The sequence below is a fragment of the Cervus elaphus genome, chromosome 5 (assembly GCF_910594005.1).
Source record: "Cervus elaphus chromosome 5, mCerEla1.1, whole genome shotgun sequence".
In the NCBI taxonomy this organism is placed as follows: domain Eukaryota; kingdom Metazoa; phylum Chordata; class Mammalia; order Artiodactyla; family Cervidae; genus Cervus; species Cervus elaphus.
Window position 1 is genome coordinate 109711009 of NC_057819.1, and position 21531 is coordinate 109732539.

The 21531-nt window shown below is 46.6% G+C and overlaps 1 protein-coding gene across 3 annotated transcripts in view; it reads right to left on the bottom strand.

Moving 5' to 3' along the window:
- Positions 1–21531, bottom strand: part of IGF2BP1 (insulin like growth factor 2 mRNA binding protein 1) — a 48385-nt gene that overhangs the window by 21484 nt on the left and 5370 nt on the right. For all 3 annotated transcript variants that reach the window (XM_043904264.1, XM_043904265.1, XM_043904263.1), the window contains 2 exons: positions 1072–1120; positions 501–552 (listed from right to left, as the gene is read on the bottom strand). In XM_043904264.1, the coding sequence (XP_043760199.1) occupies positions 501–552; positions 1072–1120 (101 nt within the window). The remainder of the gene's footprint in view (positions 1–500; positions 553–1071; positions 1121–21531) is intronic.

Here is a 21531-nt window from a genome sequence, read left to right on the forward strand (position 1 = left end):
GCCTGCCCATCAATATGTGCAAAAGTTTTTTTTTTTTTTTATATTAACCAAAGACATCCGCCCACCCTCCCCTCAAAAAACACAACCTGTTGATTATTTCAGACAAAAACCAAGAGTTATGAAGCTTTTTAAGTAAAATGGCTACAGATTTACTTAGCTTGCATGCAAAGCTTCCATTCTGAACCTATTTCTAAAATCTTGGGAACCTGTTACTACCTTGGCTGGGCCAGGGAGACCCCATTCTGGGAACGAGTGACTTTGTTGATTCTCTTATTAACCAGAGGAGAAGCCAGTTCCAGAGAAGTAGCAGAGCCAAAACTGGGACACTCCACCTTACCTCCCTTCACAGTACCCTCTGGCTGTCTTTGTTTGGTGCTCCAGAGAGATGTGGTACCAGAAAACGAAGCAGAGCAGATTTCCGTCCTTCCGCCCCACCCCGCAACTCCTCCAACATCCATCTACCCCTACCCCACTGCCCCGCCGCCCCTATCCACTCTTACCTTGCTCGCAGTTCTCCACTGTACCATACTGAGCCAGCAAGCTGTCCAGTACCTGAGAGTAGGAGGGAGTGAGTACGGCTGCCCTGAGTACCCCAAGTCATCACTGGGCACACCACTCACCCCAAAGCACTGGGAAAGCCTCCGGTGGGGACTGAACATGTTACCTGCTTGGTCTGCCCTTTCTCAGGTACTAATGCTGGTGGTAATCCATCAGAATTTCTTCACAGAATGTACTTCAGCTCAAAAAAGAACTTAAGGTCCTTTTTGGAAGCAGACCTGTGGCACCTGGGTCTCCAGCCAGTCCTCTGTCATCACTAAGCTTGGGGTTCAGGGGATACCCTTTCCCGCCTCCCTGTTGCCTCTCACCAGAGGGAATGCCCAAGAACTCATGCTGGAAGTCTTAGGTTGAGGATGCAATCCAACTGCCCACCCCCCCCCAGCCCCTCCCCCAGCATCTCTGGCCTAGCACCAAGCCCCCAGGACCCTCCCAGTCATCTCTGCCACCTCAGGCTAACCAAGACTTCCCTCCCAGTCTCCATGACCCCACTAACAGTTTCCCCTAATCACTTACTTCCCATCGAAGCTGGGGTGGAATATTTCGGATCTGTATTTTTCGACTCCTGAAATTAGAGAGAAAACATCAGTGACAGCTCTGGATACTTTAGGGGCCTGTGATCTTGCAGGTTTTAGTCCTCGTTCCAGTCTATCTTCCTACCTTCTACTCAACACCAAAGCCTTGGAGTCTAAGAATGATAACCTTTGGGAATGGAAATTTGGCCTTTTTAGAGAGTGAAATACAGTGCGACCACAGATAGGAAAGCCAAAACCAGGTGCCCTAAGCACTAGGATAACAAAATTCCCCCCAATCATATCTGCTTTGTTCATCTCTCTTAGGTTCCTCACTAGTTATATTGTACTCAGTAACCATCCGTTACCACCCACTGTGTTTCAGACTCTAGGAAAACAGAGCTAGCTACGCGAATTATTACCTGAATCATTCACCTGATACCTTTTTAATCGGTGTCTACTTCATGCTGGATGACTTTGTTCTACATGCTGGGGACACAACTGATAAACAAAACAAAGTGCCTGGCCTCAAGCTGCTCACAATTTATTAGGGGAAACATACACAAACAAATTACAGTACGAGAGTTGGCAGTAGCTAAGCTCTTTCTTTGTGCAGATACAGATTTAAACTTGTGCTCCACTTAGCACTGATCTTTAAAAGGTTATTTAACTGGAGGCTCAGTTTTCTCCTTTGTAAAACAGGGATAATACCTATTCACGGGGAGGTATAAAGTGATGTTAGATAATATTATCAAGAGCTTAGCAAAGGGTTTGGAGTAAGCATCGTACTTAAAATGTAATAATAGACACACGTGTAGATACTAAGGTGAAGTGATTAACACACACACACACAATCCAGCATCGTGACCACCCCCTTCCCTCCTCCCAGGTTATTATAGTTCCTTCTTCCCATCTTTCAAATGCCTCTTAAAAATGTAATTTTCCCTGAGGAAGGCTTTCAGGTTCGAGGTTGATTCCCAGGGCAATTAATTGCTCACCACCCAAATCAATGCCCTAATCCCCGGGCTTAAAACATTTCAATTGACTTGATCTGCATTGGTCAATTGTCACTTGTCTTTGTGTATCCTCGATTACAAAACTCTCAGTTTTGGGACAAGGTCCAACGAAATTCTGGGGGCACGAGGGAAAAATGAGAGCAGGAAGCAAGAAAGTCCAGTTCTAGCCCTTCAACTGCCCCTGACTGGCTGTCCTGACTAAGCCACTCAAGCTTTAGGCCCCGTGTTCCTGGCTGACATGCAAAAGGGCCAAGTCAGTTCTTGCCAAGTTAGGGGGAAAGCATGCTCAAAACACAGGAGAGCGGGACTTCCTTGGTGGTCCAGACTCCATGCTTCCAATGCAAGGGGCATGGGTTCCATCCCTGGTGGGGGAATGAAGATCCCACGTGCCATGTGGCATGGCCAAGAAAATATAAAAAAACAAAACCCTACACACACATGACAGCAAGGGAAGGGATGCTAAACTCTTAACTGTAAATGTTTTGATCTTGGCTCTCTGCCAGTTCACTCATTTCACCCGTGACCAAGTCTTTAGACGTAGAACAGAAACAGAAGTATCTTTAAGAGCCCTTCTAGTTCTGCAGTTTTTAGGGTAGAGAGTCTTTATCAATGAAACATATTAATGAAATCTCTTCTGGGGTTGAAATAACTTAAGGGAAATGTGACATAATGGCTCTTTACTTTGGTTTGGTTCATGAACCTGATCTAAGGAGGTTAGATCATAGTAGGAGAAAAGAACAAGCATCAGAAACAATTCCACTTCCAGGTCCTCGGGTCCCACACCAGGCCAGCTTCTTGGGATCCAATTCAATGGCCAAGAGTGAGCTTCATGGTATCTGCATGACACGCCATATGGGATTTCCCATAAACAACTCATTTTGTGATGAAATGGGCAAAGAAAAAGCAGGAGCCTTCACAAGAGGAAAATCAAACTCTTGGCAAACTGAAGAGGTGATTTACACCATGAGAAGACTGAGAACACTGATCTACCTTAATGCTAGTGACAGGGGTCACCCAAGCTGAGGGATGACCTCCCTCAAGCAAATGCTTCTGGAAGGACCACAAGGGGATGGGCGGCTGCCAGCCTGAAATTCAAACCAGTAAGGGCTTAAAGCAGCCCCCTACGGAAGTTTAGTTTGAAGAGCACTCTTTCAGGACGGTCCCTTACTATAATCTCAGGTCAAGGGTCAAAAATACCCTCTTCAAAAAAAAAAAAAATACCCTCTTCTTACTTCAAACTCCCTCTTTTAGGGGCTTTCTTTTCAGGGTAGGGAAGAGTTGGGAGGGGATGGGGAGGTGAAATCAAATCTCAGTTTGGGATGTTAATCCATATCCTGAAAGCAATGGCAGTCTGGAATGTCTGGAATGTTCCAGGAGAAGGAGGGGGGAGGAGGGCAGGGATACCCAACCAATGAAAGAAAAGACATCCTGCAGCCCTCCCCCACCCCCAACAGGCGCGGCTCACCCACCTCTGCAGGGCACACACACCCAATCCTGGGAACCCACGCCAGGCCACTTCTGGCCTTCGAACCTGGCCAGCAAGGCAAACCTTGACAAAAACACAGAGATCAAGAACTTTTGTCTTTTAAGCCCTTGGCCTGGTTTGTATTACGTATGGTGCCACCTAATTTCTTTCCGGCCCAAAGCACATGGGGCCATGTTGAGAACTGGACCCAGTACTCAACCCCCCTCCAGGAACCCATGGCTAACTCGTTCACCCTACAGGCATTTCCGGTTGCCCAGTACAAGCTGGGCCAGGGCAGGGTGCTGAGGGCTTGGAGGGTCAGGATGGAAGCTAAGAAGCCCTGACTTCTTTACTCAGTACCTTAGTGTCCTCCTATGGAAAACAGCCAGGGCTTCTGTGAGGACCTGGAATGGGCAGGGCCTGCTAAGTCATGGTGCGCAGTCTGGGTGCTCAGTCCCAGCCCCAGTTCCAGTCCCCAGGAGACCAGCCTGGGAAGAGGTTGCAAGTCTGACACGGAGTGGCTACCTGTGATAGTAAAATGGTTAGGCTTCTGCGCTGATGGGAAACTAGCGGGAAATACCGCAGCCCACACCCCCACCTCCTGTGACAACCAAGGGCCCCAATCCAGCGCTCCACTGAGAGACAGGCTTCCACTAGCTTAGAGGGGAGCCTCTCACTACAGGCCACGGGGCACCGCACACTGAGCAGGCCCCTAATACCCAATACCCACGGTTCAGAAAAGCAAGAGAACTCCCAGAGGTTCAAGAGCCACCACCCATCCTGGAGCTGATACACCTGTGAGGTGAAAGAGTGAAGCCTCCAGCCCCTGGCGATGAAGGCAATGGTTGCACAAGTCAAATTATTTCCCTGGATGCCAACACCCTGTGGCTTCTCACCCTCTCTGCCTGCCCTAGCCAGCAGGGCCCGGAGCAGCTCCCCAGACACAGAGCAATCATAGGGGATGTTCCTTTCTGATGTGGTTAGGGGCAAGCAGGGGACAGGAGGGCCACAGGGATCAAGTGACCTCATTTGAGCCCAGGGGAGATTCCAGGAGAGACAAGAGGGAGAGCGCATCTGAGCAACAGCTAAGGAGATAAGTAGGAAAACAAGAGATTTGGGAATAACAGGAGCTGGGCACCGGGAAGTATGACTGGAAGCTCCCCCAGGGCAGGGAGCTCTGGTCCCATGTCATTGACCTTGAATGGGAAGGAAAACAGTTCATTAAGGAAGACACTAACATTTAAGGAGAGCTTACCAGACGCCAGGTGCAGATTCTACACCTCCAAGAAGCCTCCCACTATCCATGCCCATGGTAACCATGGCTCCACTTTACAGACCAAGGCCCTGAGATTGAGGGGTTAAGTATCTGCCAAGTCAGATACCCAGAGTCAGAGTCAGTACTGAAACACAGGGGCTGTCTGGTTCCAGGCTCTTCCAGGCTTGCCCCCTTGTGCTGCCTTTTTGATGACAGAAAGGAAACAAAAGTCTTTGCCAAAATACAGGAAAGGTTTGGCTTGAGGACACATTTAAAATACTCATAGAGTTCAAGCATCAGAGTGAAGAGCAGACATGCTGAGTGGGTACTGCTCTCCAGGAAGCCAAAACACCCCACCTGTAACTTCTTTTTTTTTTTTATTCCCCCCCGAAGGGGGGGAGTACACCATTCCTGGAAGTACTTCAATACCAGGTCGATGCGTGGAGTGGACGGAGCAAGCTCCTATTCCAACTCCTGTAACTTCTTAAGACACATATTTCCATAGCTAGTTGAAAAGTGATTCTATGGTTTTTGAACACTGACTATATATTTGATAATATTATAACAGGCTTTGGTAACCATTTGTTTGTTTTTGGTATCTGTGAGTCTATTTGTTTCATATATAGGTTCATTTGTACCATTTAAAAAAAAAATGAGATAAAAATTAGATTCTTAAAAAAAAAGTCAGGGAATTCCCTGGCAGTCCAGTGGCTAGAGGGTTTCCAGATGGCAAAATGGTAAAGATTTCACCTGCCAATGCAGGAGATGCAAGAGACACAGGTTCAATCCCCGGGTTGGGAAGATCCCCTGGAGTAGGATATAGCAACCCACTCCAGTATTCTTGCCTGGAAAATCCCATGGACAGAGAAGCCTGGCGGGCCACAGCCCATGGGGTGGCAAAGAGTCAGACACTCACACCAGCAGTTAGGACTCAGCAGAGGTCAAGGGTTCAATCCCTGGTAGGGGAGCTAAGATTCCACAAGCCTCAGGGCATGGCCAAAATGATAGAATACTGATTTTTCAGAAATACATACTGAAATAGTTACAGATAAGATGTCATGTCTAGGTTCACTTTAAAGTAACCAGGGGGAAAATTAATACAGATTGAATATGATTTGGTAATTTTTGGTGATGGGTACGCGGGGGAATTATTTAATTATCCTTTCTACTTTTCAAAATATTTTTTTCCATAACAAAAACTTTTTAAAAAAAGGTAATTCTAGCTCACCCAATTTTAATGTCATCACAGATTCAAAATTAATGAGTCGAAGCCAATGAAGTTTTCTTCTTTTGTTTTTATTAGCAAGAATCCAGGCCCTGGTGAGCTGCCTCATGGGGGCAGGGAGGACGGGGCTGAGGTCCAGTAGAGAGACAGGCAGATGCACACGTAGGACCCTTTCAGAAGGGGGCCTCCCCAGACGGCAGGATGCACACCTGGACAGAACACGCCCTGGGAAGTCTTTGGGTCTTCGGGAGAACAGCTAAAAGCTGCCTGCCCCGGGAAGTGTTCTTGTTCTAACCCCTGCAGACAAACCACCTCCTTCCTCCTTCCACCCCCATTTGCAGAGAGTAGGATGCCACCTTCAATTATGCTCGAGACCTCATCTTGCCCTAGAGAAAAGCCTCCCTTTACACCAAGGTGGAGCAAGCCAGTTGTGGGGAAAGAGGCAATAATAGGTTTTGGAAAACTGTTCAGGCTTGGGGCCCCAACCCCCAGAGCCTCCTATCAGAATCAAACCAAGGCTTTCATCTCTCCAGAGAACTAGGATTAAGTCAGATTCTCCAGATTAGACCCTCATCTCCACCTCTCCCCCAGGTCATGGTTCTCTGACTAGCAGGCTGCATGCTCTTGAGCAAGTCAGGCCTGCAACTCTCCAGACCTCAGTGCCTCACATCACAGAAACAAGGGTTAGGATCAGTCCATTTGGTCTGATCCAGATTTGGATCAGAGATTTGGTCCCCACTTACCAGTCCATAGGGATCCCGGATTTGGTCCCCGGGTCAGGAAGATCCCCTGGAGAAGGAAATGGCAACCCACCCCAGTATTCTTTGCCTGGGAAATCCTACGGACAGAGGGGTCTGCTGGGTTGCAGGGTCAGAAAGAGTCAGACATGACTGAGTGACTGATCATGATGAGCATGAAGTCTTAGGAACCCAATGTGTAATTTATTTTACTTTATTTTATTTGGTCCAGGGGCCAAATCTGGGATCCAAACCTGGATCTTGTGTTCCCAGATAAGAGATCAACCCTGTCCACCTACAGTAATACACTTTCTTTTTTTAAAATGTATTTGGCTGTGCCAAATATTTATTTAGTTGTGGCGTGCAGGATCTTCACTGTGGCATCTTTGCGGTGGAAGGCGGGATCTTAGTTCCCTGATCAGGGATCAAACCCAGGCCACTCTGCACTGGGAGCATGAAGTTCTAACCACTGGACCACTAATTTTAAAAGTTCCTACACTTTTTTAATTATAAGAGTGATTTTCTGTGTCTTAATGGTCTACATAAGTGGTTGTGAACCAATTTTTCCCCTGGAGATTCCCATTAGGAAATATGATAAAAGGTAAGAACACTCTTCACCAGAAAGATGCAAACTTTCTGCACACAATTTAAAGATTTCATGGGTTAATGAAAGCTTTGGAATCCATCCATAGCCCAAAGTTAAGACACTCTCCCACACACCCACACTTAACTTCATCCCCAGTGATACCCACATTCACTCCAGCCTCCAGGCACCTCCTCCAAAACGTGGGAAGAAACAAGCCCAAGGCAATTAGAAAACGAAGCTTGCCTGGTGATGCGGTTGGGGTTATTGGCTATTTTAGAAGAGTGAGCAACTAATTAAGATTTTTCAAACTTGCAGTGACACCATATTCTTTTCATTCTAATCAGCAGTCAAGGTCACTACCACTTTCTTAAGGTTTCTGGTGTCCAGCTGCTGGAGTCATTCATTCCAGACTTTCTTGGCACCTGCTATGCACTGAACCTGTGTTGTCCACACTGCAGTAGCCATTAGTCTAATCACATGTGGCTAACTGAGCACTTCAAATTAGCAACTGAATTTTTTCTTTAAAATAAAGGTTTTATATAATTTAACTTTTTCTTCTCTAAATTTTATGAACTCTAAATACAGATCAAATGCGTCCAATGAAAACTTATCATATGAATTGGAACAGGCTCTCACAGGAAAATAAATTACACATTGGGTTCCTAAGACTTCATGCTCATCATGATCAGTCACTCAGTCATGTCTGACTCTTTCTGACCCTGCAACCCAGCAGACCCCTCTGTCCATAGGATTTCCCAAGCAAAGAATACTGGGGTGGGTTGCCATTTCCTTCTCCAGGGGATCTTCCTGACCCAGGGACCAAATCGGGGTCTCCTGCATTGCAGGTGGATTCTTCACTGCCAAGCAACCAGGGAAGGTAGTATCCCCAAAAATTAATAATAAAGCAGTAAAAGTAAGTTTATACAGATTGCATGCTGACAATAATCTTTGAATAAATTTTAAAAATAATTGTTGAGTTAACCTTCTACATTAATTTAACTTTTTTGAACTTCCCTGCTGTTCCAGTGGTTAAGAATCCACCTGCCAATGCAGGGGATATGAGCTCAACACCTGCCAATGCACGGGACGTGAGTTCGATCCCTGTCCAGGCGGATTCCTCACTACTCGGAGCAACTAAGCCCGTGAACCACAACCAGTGAGGCCATGTTACACACAAGAGAAGCCACCGAAATGAGGAAGCCCTGGAAAAGCAATGAAGACCCGGCAGAGCCAAAAATAAATTTAATTTTTTTTTTCAGTTTCTTCTCAATGTGGCTATTAGAAAATTTACACTTACATATGTGCCTTGCCTCACATTTCTATTGGACAGTGCAAGGCAGGGTACTGCAGTACAGGGCATGGAGGGATGAGGAAGCTAGGCAAGCCTTCTGCTTTCAGTTTACAGTCCAGCAGGACACCCTAGCTTGGTTAGGGATGGGAGAAGGGAACAGACGAGGTTAACTGCGTTGAGGAGGTGGACTGGGCACAGTAACCCTTCAGAAGTGGGTGATATTGTCGACTCCTCAACAAGAGAGTCCCATGCAGCTGACACCAGAGAAGAGGGACCGCCCCCCTCCCAAAGCTGGCTTCCATCCCAGTTGCTTTGCCCAACTGAAAAATCACACATAAAAGATGTCCTAATGTGCCAACCTCTGCCCCTTCCATAAGATCACCATTGACCCAGTCCTTCCTCCCCACCCTGCCTCCTTATCCCTGTAGAGTGGAGAGGTGGAGAAAAAAATAATTGTGGAGGAAAGCTTCTGAAGGGGGCGGACCTGGCACGCTCCAAGGATGGCAGTAGCTGAGAAAGGGGGCGGGGCTGGGGAGGGGAGGAGAAGCTGGCCCAATGCCCAGGGCTCTGTGCCAGGCTGATCCAGAGGTAGGGCAGCCAGACAGGCAGGCAGCCGGGTGGGTTGACGGGCAGGGTAGGGGCTGGAGAGGAAAACACGGACCTGCTGGAAGATGCAGGACCAGGCAGAGCAGATGCCACCACCAAGGGGTCAAAGTATTGGGGGAACTGGACAGCAGGGACAGCACTGGAACGTACCCCTGGTCCCTCCAGCATGGTCTTTTAAAGGTATGCAGCGCACACACCGGCCCGCGTGCTCCGTGTGTGCTCCTGAGCTAATGCTGAGGAAAGGAAGCAAATTCTGGGGAGAAACTCTGGGACGAATCGTATTCCCTCTTTGGAAGGCTCTTGTGCTTTGTTTAAAGTGCTCCTGGTCTGCATGGAATCAGGGAAGACGACAGGGATTCATCAGGCTTCTCAGATGACCAAGGACACACACACATCATTAACCCAGCAACAGGAAGTCCCAGTTGAAGAAAATCAGATTCCTACACAGAGGAAATCAGATGTAGACACTGAGGTCTAACAGAATCCTAAATAGTCACCCTCATTTTATAGGAGAAACCAAGGCACAGGAAAAGGAAAGAGACTTGGAAACTGAGGTAGGACTAGAACTCAGCTCTCCTCCCAGGCTGGTTTCTGCTCATCTCACCAAACTTCGGTTCTTTCTCTCTGACAAGAAGTGTTAACACAGCAGAAGCTTGTATAGCCCCAATGTCAGCAGCAGGAAAAATGCCCATATTCTGTATGGCTAAGTGCGTGCCAACTGGCTTTTATTGCATGCGGCTCCAATTTGGGCACAGGATTTAACTTGCAGAAGAGCTAACTACACTATAATACGGCTGGATGATTGTCAGAGAGATTTGTTAGCAGAGAAAAAGTATAGTCACCAAATATTGTCTTACAAAATTTCATTTTGGTTTGGGATAGGCAGGAGTGCAAAGGTGACAGGCAGTTGGGAAGGCGCTACCTGGTGTTGGAGAGCAGGCAAAGGAGAAATAAATCCTTTGCTCAATTTACTCATCTCGGAAATACATGGTTTGACTAGAGAGCCCACTTTTTTTTTTTCCTTGCCCATCTGGGCAGCGCCAGAGGAAGCCAAAACAGAAGCTGAGACAGTGGAGCTCTTTCGAGACAAATTCCAAGTCGGCCTGGGCCAAGTGCCACTCCCCCCCTCCACAGTGCTCTCTCTGCCTAGAATCCATGCTCTTTCACCTGAGGGCTACCTAGAGCCAGAGTTGGCCTCCTCAGCTCTACAGTGTGAAGTGTGAGGTGTGAAGGAGCCATGCACTAAGCCGAATGCATGGAGACAAGCAGGAGAGGTGCCCATTGGAAGCAGCGCGTCCCTGCGGGTGGAGGGAGCGACGCTGTGGGTAAGAAATGAACCACTGGGGACACTGCACACCTTCATTCTCTGGCTGGTAGCGGGAAGTGTTTCCAGGATCTTCCCTCAGAGTGGCGGAGGCTAATACACTCTGACTGAGGGAAAGGTAGAGGAGGCTAGAAAGACCTCATGGAGATTGATTTAGCTTTCATCCCCTCAGTGGAGATACCAGCATCTCTCCAAGTAGCTTCAGAGCCAAAAGGTCTGGCCTCAAGGGCCAGAGACCTGGCTGAAGGTGGAGCTGCCACTCAGGGGAAAGCACTGCCAGGGTGTGCCTTAGAAATGAAACAAGGGGACGGCAGGGGGGTCCTCCCCTCATGAGGGACCAGCAAGCTCTGAAGCAAAGCTCCAGGCTAAGATTTTGAGGCAGAGAAGCAAAGAAATGGAAACTAGACCAGTCTTAAGAGAAACCTTCTTCTCTTCTTCTGCAACTCACAGTTTGCACTGAGAAAGAAAGACCTTGGTGTCACTCGGGTGCTTCTTGGAATTGCTAGTGTTCCTGTGAAAGGATGGGAATGTATGCCAGTGGACGTTGAAAAATACAATTCACCCTGTTGGTGGGAAGGCGCTCTGGTTGTGTTCCTCCAACAGGAGGTTAACAATCTCAAGGAATTCTCTCCTCCAGCTGCCAACACAGACCTGTTGGTGGTCAAAAACTTCAGGAACTGCTGTTTGTTTCTTCCTAGTGGGTAGTGCATCAAAACAATTCTCCTCTGCCCCGGCTTGTGCGGGAGCCACATGCCCTCTCTGCAAAGGCCTTTCTCCCCAGTCCCAGACTCTGCCAGGGCGTCCCATCAGCGTCATGCGAGATGGTTCTCCTCATCCTGGGCCAGGAGCAGGGGCAAGGGCTCTAAGAGCCCAAGGGACCCAGGGCGGTGAGGACAACGGGGAGCAGGCGCGGCAAGGCAATGGAGAAAGAGGTGCCTGGGAAGGGCGGCAGCAGCTGAGGGTGGGGGAGGGCTGGCAGCAGCTGGGGGGGAGGAGGGGAGTCCTCATGAACGGGCAATTGAGAAGGGCCGAGCAGCTGAGCGGCCGGGCTGGCGTCGCCGGGCCTGTGCCCCACGTGGGCCGGCCCCTTCCCCCAGCCCCTCTCACCTCACCCGGGGGAAGCCGAGCGCTCAGCCCCCCAACCCGGCTGCTGGGTGGGCCGAGTTGGCAGAGCACAAGGAGGGGGACAGAGGGTGTGCCCGGGGCCCGCGGGGGCCCGCGGTCTAGAACGTTCTGCCGCCAGAACCCCCTCGGCTTCCCGACTCGCCACAGCCGGTCCCACCCGGCCCAGGGGGCCCCGGGCTCCCCGCGCAGGGCCCGGAGGGGGAGGGGACAGCCGCCGGGGGCTGCCGGGTGGGGGTGGGGACCAGGACTTTGCCCTTTGTCTCTCTCTCCAGAGCCACCGGCCGAAACCCGACCCCATCAGCGAGCCAGGCAGCCAGCGAGGGGCAGGCTCCCCCTCTGGGGTCCTTTAGTAAATCCAGACCCGACCTCCCTGTGGTCAGGGCTGTGACTGAGGTGGTCCTGTGGGGGAGGGGGCTTCCCGCCTGCAAACAGGCCTGCAAGCATTTAAGTGGGAACCGGTTGGGGGTAGGGGGCTGGAAGTGGGGCCGCAGAAGCAGGAGGGGAGAAAATGGCCCGGGAGGCGGCATTCCTTAGAGACCTCGGCTGGGCTGTGGGAGGAGGCAGGACCCGGGCCGGGAGGCCTCCCACTGAGAAGGCAGGAACTGAGGCCTGGGAGTGGGGTGGGCTGGGGGCGCGGAACCAAGAGGCCTTCCGGGCCTCGAGAAAAAAAGACCCTCCTCCCAGGGCGTTCTGGGAGCCACTATAGAAAATTTATAATCAAAGAGTCACACCTCCATGCAGAGTAGAGCATTTGTCTAGGGGTGCGAATGACATTCTTTTGTCCGCCCTCTTGGGGTGTCATCAGTTAATGATAGTCTTATTAATAACTCACGTTTACACAGTACTTTAGCAAAGAGGCGGACACAACTGATCCACTAACACTGTAAGGTTTACAATCCACACTCTCCTATGAGCCTAGAACACAAGAGGTTGATTTGAGCCTCTAAATGACAGAATATTGAGAATATTTTTATTTTCATTCTGCAGCTCAAAAACAGGCTCAGAGGTTAAGTGCCTAGTCCCAAGTTGACACTGGCCCGCAAGTGTCACCACACCATGAAGCCTGCTCCTGCTCATCAGGAAAAGGTAACTGGGTTCTCGCTCCTCAAAAACGTGTATGAGCTATGAATTATGATTCTGTAGGCTTGTAACAAAGGTGAACTCTTTGTCCTTTCCTGCTAGGAGGAGGCAGGGTGGGAGGGGAAGCCACTTGGGCCCTGCCCTTCCCCCCAGCCTCCCATTTTCCCCAGGTTTGAACCTAAACAAAAGGAAAAGGGAAAGAAAAAAAAGGAAAGGGACGGAGAAGGCAATGGCAACCCACTCCAGTACTCTTGCTTGGAAAATCCCACGGACGGAGGGGCCTGGTGGGCTGCAGTCCATGGGGTCGCACAGTCAGACACGACTGAAGCGACTTAGCAGCAGCAGCAACTCTGATACAAAGGGGTACAAATATTATTCTGACCATGGAGTCTATAAATATTTCTTATAGAAACTTAAAAAAAAAAAAAAAAAGGAAAGGGAAAAAAAAAAAAAAAACATCAGCCCAAAGCTCCAGTCCTGGCACCTCCAAGAATGCCAAAGGATGGGAGCTCTTAGAACTTACATACAAACCCAGTTTATTTTCAGGGTTTGGAGATGGGAAGGTTTCAGATGGCAGGAGGCCCAAGAACATACTGACCCCAGATCCCAAAGTGTACCCACATCTGGCCAGAGGGCAAGCTGAGATGGACATCTGAACCCTAAACCACTCAAGTCCTTCTCCAATTCATTTGGCTCCCTTTCCGTAGGTTTTTCATTCAGAGAAGAATTCCCACTTCCTATCACAGCTGCCCAGACATAGGGAGAACGTTCTTAGTTTTCCTCAACCAGTCAAGATTGCCTGAAAATCCCAATGATGAAAATACAATGTAAAGCAGGTATAAAACATCTACAGAGTCAGGAGGCTCAGAACACGGGAAAAAATGTCAGGCATGTTTTTATTCGCTAACCTTATGCTCTCCCCCCAAAAAACATTCAACTTCTCTTAAAGGATCAGCTGCTCCCACCTTCTAAGAGAGCTCAGCCTTGAAGGTACAAAGGTCTACGTTTGAATCCCAGCACTCCATATTCAAGGTACTGCCTTGGCTAAGCTACCATAACCACTTAGAGGTTCAGCTCCTTCTGTGGCGTGAAGACTAATGCCTGCAGGGTTCTTAGAAGTCAATGAAGGAACAATGCCTACATCTGAGTAGATATTCAATAAATGCTTATCATTGCAAAAGGCACTCATCTTTTGAGCTACAGCACAAAGATGTTCAATAGGAGAAATAACAGTGACATATTCAGTATCTACCTGGAGGGGGGCTCTGCTCTCCCCACTGGGATACCACCACTGTCTTCCAAAAGAGTTATCACCCCACAAACATCTCGCTGCCTGCCCACAGTTTTCTCCCAAATCCACTCTTATTTTTTCTGCCCATCCTCCGAAACACAGCTTACACTCACTCAAAGCCTACCTCCTGCTAGTTCCTGAGGTTGTGTGCCTCCCATTGCAGTCTCTTGGCTTCTGTGGTCCCACAGCTTTTCTTGGATCTAAAGTGAAAATGCTGGGGGGCAGGAATGTTATCTTGCACCTTTTTTGTGCAGCTCCTTCTCCCTATGTCTCCATTCCCTGCCCTGAAAAAGACCAAATAATGCTAGATAAAAACCAATGAATAATCAAATGTTTAATTCAGGAGAAGGGTCAGGCAAAGACTCCCATTTTATATAAAATGGGGAGGTGGCCACCATGTAAGAAAATCAAAACCGATGATGCAAATACGGCTGGAGGGAGGTAGGAATGGGGTGTTACTGTTTATGGGGTACAGAGTTTCAATCTTGCAAGATGAAAGGATTTCTAGAGATAAGTGGAGAGGATGGCTGCACACCAATGTGAATATTCGTAGTACACCTGTACTGTGCACTTAAAAATGCGCAATTTTATGCTCTATATATTTTACTTCATGAAATTGTTTTAATTATTGCTTACTAATTTTAATTTTTAATATAAAGATTTAATTTTTAAATTTAAAGTTAATTATTTTTACTATGCCACACAGCTTATCAAAAAAAAAAAAAAAACAAGGATAGAGGAGGAAACCTAAAAGCTCCAGGAGAAAAATGATCTGATAAAGTGCATTTCCTTGCATCTCCACACTAAAGACTAAGGTCTGTCTTTGTATTACATCTTGTTCTTTGTATTTCTGGTACCTGGCAGAGGGCATGTCAATAGCAGCTCTGAATAGATAAAAATAAGTGCATGCATGCATACTTGCATGAATAGAGTTACCAAGCTTTGGAGCAATATGCAAACATCAGATGTCTAGTTAAATATTTTCTTATATGATTTAGTTGTAAGTATGTATTTTTAAAATTACACCCCACTTCATCCCCTAAAATGGCTGATGACCGAGTGGCAAGACCCCCACACACTCAGACTAAAGTGGCTGACCGTGTGGTGTTTCAGAGGAGAAGAGAGGAACTTGGGCCTAGACAGGCATTATTCTTCTTCTAGTTAAAATTTCAGGGAATTCCCTAGAGGTCCAGTGGTTAAGACTCTACACTTTCGATGCACAGGGCAGGTGTTCCATCCCTGGTTAAGGAACTAAGATCCCACACACCAAGGGGCACAGCCAAAAAAAAGAAGTTTAAAGAAAACTACCCAAGATGGTCAGGGGCAAGGGTGGGAAAGTGAAACAAAGATGATCAGAGAGATCTGTAAGGTTGTGAGGTTTGTGAAATCATTTTATCCCCCCTCCTGCCTCCCACAGCTTATTCTAGACTTATATCATTCCAGCCTATTCTAAAAAGTCAGCAGAAGCAGCTTTGAATCAAAATGGTAATAAACATTGGGAGGAAACCCCTCTATACAAAATGAAACTTCAGCCAGCTAGATTTTCCCTTCTTCCACATTAAATAAAAAGTTGCTGGAGTGGACACTCCAGAAAAGAAGTGAAAAGATTATTCTTCTGAACCCTGCTGTCTCCCCAGCCAACATCTTATTTACATCCAGTCCTCGCTCAGAACAAACTGGCTGCAGCCACCAACAGCCACGTCTGTGAAGGATCGTCTTTGCCCTTTAATTTAGGGTTCCGTCTCCAAATCCTGCCAAGGCAACTGCTCTCTATTACAGTTGGACTTCTCCTCCCAAGCAACTTAGAGACCTGGAGGAGGAAGTGGCATAAATGTCTAATTCTGAATAGATAGCCCCAACAAGTTTACTCCACCCAACAGCCCCCACTTTAGTTCCTGTCTCCCCTCATTTTCTCCTCCTCAAGAGTACCTAATGGAAAGTTGACAAGCCCCAAGCAATCCCAAATGCCACTCCAGAAAAGAGGCAACACACATCATTCCACATAAACTAATTGTAAAACCCTTTATATTAACTGATTAAAGTCACAAGTCTGTTAAATGGCCAAAAACCACATCCGGATTTAAAGCCCTACCCCTCCCCACCCCACTAAGAGAAGAGTCAATCCTCACTCTCTGGACTGAGATGTGGAAAGGCGCTCTAAGTCTGTGGGTAAGTATGTTTGTACCTTTTGAGCAGAAAGGTCTGAAGAAAGGAAGTGGACAAGAAGGTGGATCCGGAGTACACCTTTGGAGACTATTTCCAGACCAGGGAAACAAACTGAGACCACCACGGCTTTGCCATCTAAGCGGGCACACAGAGGGGAGCCATGGATGCAGTCACTACCTCTGAACCCAAGGGACCCCCAGCTCCTGAATGCCTACTTTGTTAGCGTAAGTAAGAGCAGACAAACATGCCCATCTCCTACCAGGGAGGGGAAGCTGCTTATTTCTTCCTTCCTCAGACCTTCTAGAGGACTTAAGAGTCCCCTTCACCTGGAATTCTCACAGCACCTACCTCATCTGCAGAATTAGGGGAGCTCTCCCCTCACCAGTTTCCCTACCTACAAGCACCTTTGACAGTAGCACCAGAGTAAAATTTCAGTGAGGAACCTGGTCCAGGCTGAGGGCACCAACAATGGAAAATATGCTCTATTCTCCTAAAAGGATAGCTAAGAGACAATGGTAGGGCCCATATCTAGGGGTTCTTGGCAGTTGCCCTGGTGAGCTTCATCTCTATCTCCCAAAAGGTGGCCTTTCCTTTTAGCACACAGGTTATCAAAAGCATCCTACACACAAATCCCCTTCAATATGCCTATCCATCATTGTTCCACATAAAATGCACACCATATTCACAGAAGTGGACTTGAACACCCTACCTACTGCCTTAGGAAAATAGCCCAATGGTTTCACCCAGTCCAAAGACAGGAGGCACAAGTCCATATCGAAAACAAAGAATAGGAACAGCTCATGTGTGGTAGCACCAGTTTACAGTTAAGGTAATGGTGGCTCAAGGAGATTAATTAACGTTTCCAGTTTCCCAGTCATTGCCTGACTCCAAAACTCTTCAAAGATCTCTGGAGACACCTGGAAAGGTGTCCACACTCCTGTAGGACTGAAGTAGGGACCTAGGGAAGGTCATGAGTCTCTGACCTAATAATAGTGCTTCCTCTCTCCTTGAGCCTCGAGAAAATGATTCCTGTCCTCCCTGCTCCTGTTGCCAAAGAACTCAGACTCCATAAACAACCTTTACACAAAACAATCTTTTAAAAATTTCTAAATTCTCTCATTTCTCCTCTTAAAGATTCTAACTATATCCAATTAACTAAATTAAACCATCCAATCAAACTTCACTCAAACTTAACATTTTCCATTCCAAGTGGCCAAAACATCTGGATGAAAAACTAATTTTTAAAAACTGAAACTAACTCAAAATGAGTAAAAATGAAGTCTTCCTTAACCCACTTTTCCTAAGGAAATGTTGAGAGGATTGACTAACATCCACAAAACAGATATGGTGTAGAGGGAAAAGAGAAAATGAAAAGGGATCCTTCACTTCTTCCGTCTCCTCTCTAACAGAGGTGTTCTCCACAACCCCCCGGCCAAACTATGAACAAAGTTCCCACCCATCCTGACCAGTCACTTATATATGCCTTTAGCCACCAAAATGCCACTTGTCTAATAAATCAGACTTGTCCTTAGGGGTTTTGAAAATATCTGGACAATCTAGTGAAAAATTCTTTTTGTACTCTTCCAGTTATTTGCTCTGTATTTCATACAAAAGCAGTTTGCTGGTGGCTCACCATGCTCTCTGCTCTCTGCCACATGACCAGAACATCAGATTCTGGAAGCCTGGACTTCTGCACTAGGACTGCGTTTCTGGTGGTGTTTGTTCTGTATACAGTTACATTTCAGCGTTTCGCAATCAAGTTTTCTCCAACTATATTAAAATGATGAGGTCCAGACCTACTCTTCTCCTGTGATTTACCCATAATCAACACACATCTTATTTCAGCAGTCTGCATTTAGGGTGAAAGCTTGTTCAAGCCTCTTCTTCCTTCACTCCATGCCTCTTTATTGCAAACCTACTGGCTGCAAAGGAGAAGCAGGTCTTCCAAAGCTGACTCTGCTTGTTCAATACTAGGATGACCCCTTGGACCTACTAAAAAGTACAGAGCCCCTGTGAACAAACTCCAGGTTCTTCTACTAGAACGCAGTTAACAAACCGAGGACTGGATATCTCCCTGTTTGTGCTGCCATCACAGGCGCTCTCCTGGATGATTGTTTTTCAGCCAAATCAAATCAATTACCAAAAAAAAGCATACATTTTAATTCCACCTTTTTTCAAGGACAGACCTTTTCTTATTTCTTTTGACAGACATTTAAAAAGGTGTGGACTGGACACAGGTGGAAATGGTATGCAAATCTGACGTTAACATGGAGTCAAACACTGGTGGAGACCCTGAGAAAGATCTCCACAGCCTCGCCAGTGGCCGACTGAAAGACCTGTTGTCAATCATTTACAACTGAATAAAACCCATGGTAGACCCTCTGGTTACTATTACCCCCTTTGTTATTGTTTCAGTCAGCCTTTGGGACGTGGGGACACACAGTCCATCTACTAAAGATTAAATATTATCCCACCCTGTTAACTCTCCAAGGTTCTATGCCCCATGGCTAAGGGCCTCAGGTCTATGGGATAGGGCAGCAGCTAGAGGCACTTCCATTTTCTCTCCACCTCTCTCATCCTCTTACTTTCCCCTGACCCGCTCTTTTCCTGTCTCCTCTGCCTCTTCACTCCACATTCACCCACCAGCCTTTAGCTTTTGCCTTAGAATGGAAATGTCTTGAGGCAGCGCGGGCGCTGGAAGGTCTGCACCATGGGGCCTGGGACCTCTCTTAGTGTGGAAGGCCGGGTAAGCCGCGGCGAGGTTTGGGATCTGGGGGCTCCCAGGACCAAGACGAGGCTGTGGGCCGACGCGTCGCAGCCAGGGGTCTCGGGGACCCTGGGAAAGGAAGCCCTCCTCGGAGACCCAGGCCTGCGGCTGTTCCCGGGCAGGGGCTGGCTCAGAGGCAGGCGGGGGCCCCTGCGCGGAGCGGGCAGAGATTGCGAGGCCGGGGCTGGGCTGGGGCTGCGGCGGGCGGGGAAGGGTTAGGGCAGCGGGGCCGGCGCGGGCTCTCCAGGAAGCGCCTCCAGCGCCGCCTCGACTTTCTCTGCTTTTTTGAAAAAGCGAAGGGAAGGCAGGCAACTCCGAAAGCAAAAATCGCCTTGCCCTGGGCTGAATCTAACACCGTCTTCTAAACCTGGTGTCTGAGAGCCCCTCTCCCGTCGGTCGCTGTGCGCCTCCGGCCGCTCCTCTTTAAAAGGGAAGCGGGCAATCCACCCCAACCCCCATCTCTCTTTCTTTTTTTTCCCCGTCTGGAATTTCCAACCCAGGACTAACTCGTCTGATTTTTCCAGTCTCCCCTGCTGCTTTTTTCCTCCCCTTTTCTCTCCCAAACATTCCCATCCCAAAATCTAAGCTGCACTTTCTGGAAGGCATTAGCCACATTTAAGAATCTTTTAAGAGGATGGGGAACGAACAAGACGTAATTTAAATTCTAACAGTTGGCAAAATGTCTGTTCTTCAAACGCCTTTGGTTCATACATTTATTCTAATGACAACATGACCAACACCAACACCACCCCCCCTACACACACACAAATCAACACACCTATGACCAATATATATCTTTCATCATAAAAACCCTTAAACGTCTACAAATAGCACTTAGGTCTCCCTTTTTTCACTTTAAATCAGATCTGAAAAAAAAATTTAGGGTTCAAAAATTTTATACTAAAAAATTCTTTTTATACTCAAAAGCCTATCTCAGTGGGATCTTTGTCAACTGACTGTTACACATTATGGAATAAATAAGCTCAAAACAACAAGGCTTAAAAGTACCCAAACACACAAAGTATGATTCAAATGACATATATTAAGGTAATTTTAAAAGATTAGATGCTCTGAAGCTTTGAATCAAGATTCTTCCAATGGTTAACATCATGTATTTCACCTCTAAAACATAATTACAAGAATGTTTTGCTCTTGTTCCAGCAAAGTCTATGCCATTACAATTTTACATTTGGAGCAGTTAACTATACTTTGAATAAATTAGTGATGGGAATTACAATTCTTCCACCTCTTTACGCAAAAGTTCTCCATCTGGGAAACCACTGGAATAAAATTTCATCTACTTTGGGTTAGAAAGCCAAGGATTCTGGAAACCTACAGCTCTTCCAAAGGACAGTCTTATACCACTGTCTTTAGGAAAGTCATCTTCAAATACTGAGCACTAAATGCTAAGTTAAAGATTTCTCTAGCAGTGAAAAAAATTAATTTACAAACATTTACTTTCTAGGTGACAATTAAAATGGAAAGAGTGAATTGATTCCCACCTTTCCTCCAAACAGTGCAGAAAAATTAAGAATCAACTGATTTTTTTCAACTTATTTAAAACTCAAAAAAAACTTCTATTAGTTAAGAAAACCTTTTTACTAGAAGTTTCAAACTATTACTACTATCAACTTACTTGTTGAAGACCTGGTCAAATGTACCTTTCAGCTATAACCACTAAGGCAAAAGTGCCTGCAAAGACTCTAGTACTTTTCTTCCTTTGAAGTTTTTTTTTTTTTTTTAAGACATTCCCTTGGTTCTTATAATTCATTTAAGCCCATGAGAACAATTTTCCTTAAAGGCAAACCCATTCCTGAAGGCAAAATTTTTGTCTTGTTTTGAATACATTCAGTGATCCAATTATTTCTTTAGTGTCTCCACAAATCACTTAAAAATATTTGTTGCTATACACAAGCCATCCCTTTATAGAGATTTTTAAAGCAACCAACTTTGAAAAATTAAACCCTAAAATCAGAATAAAGTTTTAATACATACTCTTCTGAGAGTTCTCACACTTCATATGGCTGGAAGACCATTTTTTGTGTGTTTTTTGATAGTTAGAAATACAAGGGAAAAAGTGTTCAATTAGCCCACCTCATTTTAAGTCAGAGAAAACAACACTAACCTGCCTAAGAAAATCAAAGTCTTCATCTTGAACACATTTCACCTAGAGAAATGGAGTACATCTTTCCTTTTTTGTCCCTTAACAACACCTTTTATTTTGATGACACCAGTTGACAGGAGGTATGCTATCTTTAGGCTACATTCCTCTAGAAAAAGTCACACACAGTGGTCAATGAAACAAAAATTTAATTCCCTTTTAAGGAATTTTCTTCCAAAATACCCAAGTCTCATTAGGATGATACCCTTTTACCTTCACTACTTAAGTGTCTCAGATTTAATAATAAATAAATACAATTGCTTTCCACAATTGTTTCTAAAATGCTTTTGCTTTCCCGCCTTTGTCTTAACACATGACAGTAAATTTATATAAATTCTCAACAGTAAGCTGATAAATTCTCAACAGTAA